The sequence below is a fragment of the Meles meles genome, chromosome 8, assembly GCF_922984935.1.
Source record: "Meles meles chromosome 8, mMelMel3.1 paternal haplotype, whole genome shotgun sequence".
In the NCBI taxonomy this organism is placed as follows: Eukaryota; Metazoa; Chordata; class Mammalia; order Carnivora; family Mustelidae; genus Meles; species Meles meles.
In genome coordinates this window covers 14,407,193-14,411,837 of record NC_060073.1, presented here as the reverse complement: position 1 = coordinate 14,411,837, position 4,645 = coordinate 14,407,193, and the positions used below count along the sequence as shown (strand labels likewise).

The 4,645-nt window shown below is 32.8% G+C and overlaps 1 protein-coding gene across 1 annotated transcript; it reads left to right on the top strand.

Annotated features, from left to right (window-relative positions):
* The first annotated feature begins 1,242 nt into the window (after positions 1-1,242).
* Positions 1,243-2,184, top strand: LOC123949129 (olfactory receptor 8K3-like). The gene has a single exon (XM_046016472.1). It carries the CDS (start codon positions 1,243-1,245, stop codon positions 2,182-2,184), a length of 942 nt encoding a protein of 313 aa, XP_045872428.1.
* The last annotated feature ends 2,461 nt before the right edge of the window (positions 2,185-4,645 follow it).

Below are 4,645 nucleotides of genomic sequence, written 5' to 3'. Positions count from 1 at the left end.
CATCTTACTTGATGTATTTCCTGTTCATCATCATAGCACAGACAAAGAAGATATTTCACAGTGCAGAAGAATTTATATACATACACATAAAGAAATCTGCTTTGAGCTAAGTTATGGTCACCATTAAAAAACAAAAGCAAAAAACCACTATGTAGGCACACTGGTTCATTTGATCTTCATTCATCCTTGTCAATAGCCCTATGTAGGAAGTTTTGTTTTATATAGGAGAATAAAGAGTTTAAATATGTTAAATTATTGGCCCAAAGTGACTCTCAAATAAGTCATGAATAAAGGTATAACACAGACTATACCAATATAAATATATCTTATATTTATACAATAAAGACAATTCTCAACTACAATCTGTTACAGTTTTCTTATTTATTCACTTTTCTGATACCTGTCAAAGATGTCAACAGTTTCACCTATCAGCCTGTATCACCTGTGGGTGTAAAGGATTTTATAGGACTATGTGGTGAAGTACTGGGTTCTTTACATTTTTTGAATTTTAAATTATTGTTTGTAATCATTATATAATTGTATAATATAATTTATTATATATTGACATATGTATTAACTCATACTATTAAATGCAGTTTATAAACATCAATGTGCAATTGCAATTATATAAATGACTAATAGAAAACTTTATTTTTAATAGAAAACTAAACCACAATATAGTTTATATGTTACACTCAAATTTTTAACATAATTTTGATTTTTTAAAATGTTTCATATGTATATATGTCTATATCTGTATATATATTTATATATCTATATGTGTCTGTATCTACCTATGTATCTTTTTCTCCTTCTCTCTCTCCCTCTCTATTATCTATCTATCAATACCATCTTGGCTTCTCAAACTTGCCACTATTCATATTTTGGACAGGATATTGGGTCTTGTAGCATGTTTAGATACATTTTACTACATAACAAAAATATAACTGATCTTTAACTGTCATTGGCCAGTAGAACCCCACCTTCTAATTGTGACAACTAAATGTCTTCTGATAAAATATTATCTGGTTAGTAAAATCATTTCAGTTGACAACCACTATATGTGTTTATGTATATTAGTGTTCTTTCAAGAAGGGTTTATTTTCAAATATCTGAAATTGGAAAGTTTGAATGTATTTTTCATGCTAGTTTTGCATGCTAAAAATCACTCAGGTGATATTGCGTGAAATCTATTGACCATGCTGATGTCTCTATCCAGAATAGGTTTCCTGATAAGCCTGCATGGAAACTCAAAATCTTACGGTGCTCAATGAGTTCATTCTCATGGGGATCACAGACAAACCCGAGCTGCAGGTTCCATTATTTGGGCTGTTCCTCATCATCTATTTGATCTCAGTGGTGGGCAACCTGGGCATGATCATCCTCACCAAGGTGGACTCCAGGCTCCAAACACCCATGTACTTCTTCCTCAGACATCTGGCTTTCACTGATCTTGGTTATTCAACAACTGTGGGACCCAAAATGCTAGTAAATTTTGTTGTGGATCAAAATACAATTTCCTATTACTTTTGTGCTGTACAACTAGCTTTCTTTCTTGGGTTCATTGGTAGTGAGTTATTCATTCTAACAGCAATGTCCTATGACCGCTATGTGGCCATCTGTAACCCTCTGCTCTACCCTGTCATCATGTCTCGAAGGGTGTGTTATGTGCTGGTGGCCGTCCCCTACCTCTACAACACATTTGTTTCTCTCATAGTCACCATAAATATTTTTAGTTTATCCTTCTGTGGCTACAATGTCATCAGTCATTTTTACTGTGATTGTGTCCCCTTGTTATCATTGCTCTGTTCAAATACACAGGACATTGAAATGATAATTCAGGTCTTTGCTGGTTTTGATTTGATTTCATCCCTTCTGATAGTTCTTGTGTCTTACCTGCTGATCCTGGTAGCCATCATCAGGATGAACTCAGCTGAGGGTAGGCACAAGGCTTTTTCCACCTGTGGGTCCCACCTGACAGTGGCCACAGTGTTCTATGGGACTTTGATATTTATGTATGTGCAACCTGAGTCCATTCATTCTTCTGACACTGATAAAGTGGCATCAATATTTTACACTCTCATTATCCCCATGCTTAATCCCTTGATCTATAGCTTGAGGAACAAAGATGTAAAATATGCAAGACAAACAATGTGGAAAAAACTCTGCAATCTTTTTTCTTAAAGTTTATATATGACAAGAGTCTCCTTAAATTTGGTTATGGGCTTCAAGATTTGTTCTGTATGTCTCTATAAGTAATAACACAAGTGAGTTCAACATACATGTAGAGGTTCTCTTCCAAGTGTCAGTCACAATTCTATGTGCTATAAATATATTAGTAAACAGAACAGGAAAAATACTTGCTTTTCTTGAGGGGAAGAGATAAATTATAACTATAATAATTAGGTACAATTTATAATACAGTTGAATTGGTCAAGACATCATAGACCATAAGAGCAGGTAAGAGAGTGGGCATGCCATGGCGGGTGAGGAAGAATGGAAGGCACTAAAAGGGAGATCAGATGATTTGGTGTTATTCTCAACTAATAGAATAAATCTCCCAGTGTCTGTGTGAGTGACTGTGCATATGCATGTGTGTTTGTGTAAGTTCATTCTCTTTTAGACTTTATACTCTTCTTTTAAAAAAAAAACATTTATTTATTTATTAGAGACAGAGAGAGAGAGAATGTGCTCATGAATTTGGGGGGGGGGGTAACGGAGAGGGAGAAAAAGAAGCAGGCTCCCTGCTGAGCAAGAGGTCCCATGGGGGGCTTGATCCCAGGACCATGGGATCATGACCTGAGCTGAAGGCAGACACTTAATGACTGAGCCACCCAGCTACCTATCTTTATATTCCTTTTATAGCATGTGTTGAAATCACACTTATTGTGTTTTCAAGGAGGTACAGTGTAGCACGATGGTTGGAAGTCATCGGTCACATGAACTTGCTCAAAAGCTCCAGTACCATGTGGGAGATCTCAGGGTCCTGCTCTCCTCATCAGTCCATTTGCTTAGGAGCCCTAGAAAATCTATCAACAACATAATTAGAAACTCAGTAACTCACAAAAATCAGTGCAACATCTCATTTGTCTTAATCTGCTCATTTCTTTATACCAGTGGATATACAAATTAAGATACATTTTCTTGATTATAGTTAACAGTACTTCATTATATACTTTAAAGTTCCTAAGACAGTAAATCTTAAATGCCCTCACCACAAAAAAAGATGGTACTTATGTAACATGACAGAGACACTACCTAATGCTAAATTGTAATCATATTGTAGTACATAAGTGTATCAAATCAACACATCATACACTTTTAACTTGTTATGTCATTTAAACCTCAAAGTTGTACCAAAAAAGATAAATTTCTTGAGGTCTCCCTTAGAAGCTTTCAATTTTTGATGTTTGATTTTATGTTGTTTTGGAATCTTGATTTCTAATTGCTTTTTTTTGGTCTAATGGGATTATTACACTTTCTTCTCTCTGAAAAATAAGAATACATATTTAAAATTAGTTTTCATAAGCTGTCTACTCTATGTTGAATTAAGTTTCTTGCTTTTTTCAGGGGGTGATTTTCCTCAAAATTGATTCGTAGAAATGTGTAAAGTATTTTTATTAGGGTCCATTTTTTCACTGCATTGATTTGATAATCCCTCATTAAGAAGAAAAAGGAGATAATCCCATAATTTGATCTATATTATACTTCTAGTGAAAGTTTAGTAAGATATGAAACAATTTCCATTAGTACATGTTATATCTTCTGGAAAACTTCCTCCTAACCCTTCTAAATTTTTACTTTATTGCTTATTTTTAGCACATTTTATCATCATTCACATCACAGAAATATTGGGCTGTTTCATCTGTCCTCCATCATGGAATAAAATTTTCTGTGTAATCTGTAAAATTTGAATAAAAATTATTCATTGGAATGAATACCCACTATAGTGTATTTTTATGTGAAAATAACTCTTACTAACAGATCTATATAATTTTTTCATTATTGAGAGAAATATATACTGAGTATGAACTTTGCAAGTATAAATGTAAGAAAATATTTTGCTTTCTAGGAGCAAACACAAGTTTTTGGTGGCTGCTAAGATATTTGAAAGGGTCTAAACTAATATTTTGGATATATATTTCCCCAAATTATCTTCAGTGAATAATTATGACTTTTATAATAGAAGAAAATAATAGTCTCCAATATCTGCATTTGAAAATATAAAATAACTCAACACAAACCACTATCCCACTTGTAAAATAAATCTTGTTGTACCTTTCACTGTCCCTCAGATGATAAATCAGAAAGAGAACAAAAGATATTGAGATTTACAAATTTTGATAATAGATTTTATTTTAAAATTTAGTCTCTATTTCAATATTAAGTTATTTCAGAAAGCTTATTATTTTTTCCATAAAATGGAAAAATTCAAAAAATAAAATTCAAAAAATTCAAAAAATAAAGAATTGGCACATAACTGAAATTTTTGTGTGAAATTATGAAGAATATTAGAATTTTATATATTATGCCATGATGATTCAGAAAGATTAACAAAATTTAAAATACAGAAAGTACAAAAAATTTGAAGATACTAAGGGTGCCCATAAACAAAGTCCATGTTTTGCAGCTCCTGGGTGGTTCA

Bases quoted from the DNA above. Each gene is read 5' to 3' on its own strand.
- LOC123949129 (XM_046016472.1), top strand. From the start codon at position 1,243: ATGGAAACTCAAAATCTTACGGTGCTCAATGAGTTCATTCTCATGGGG.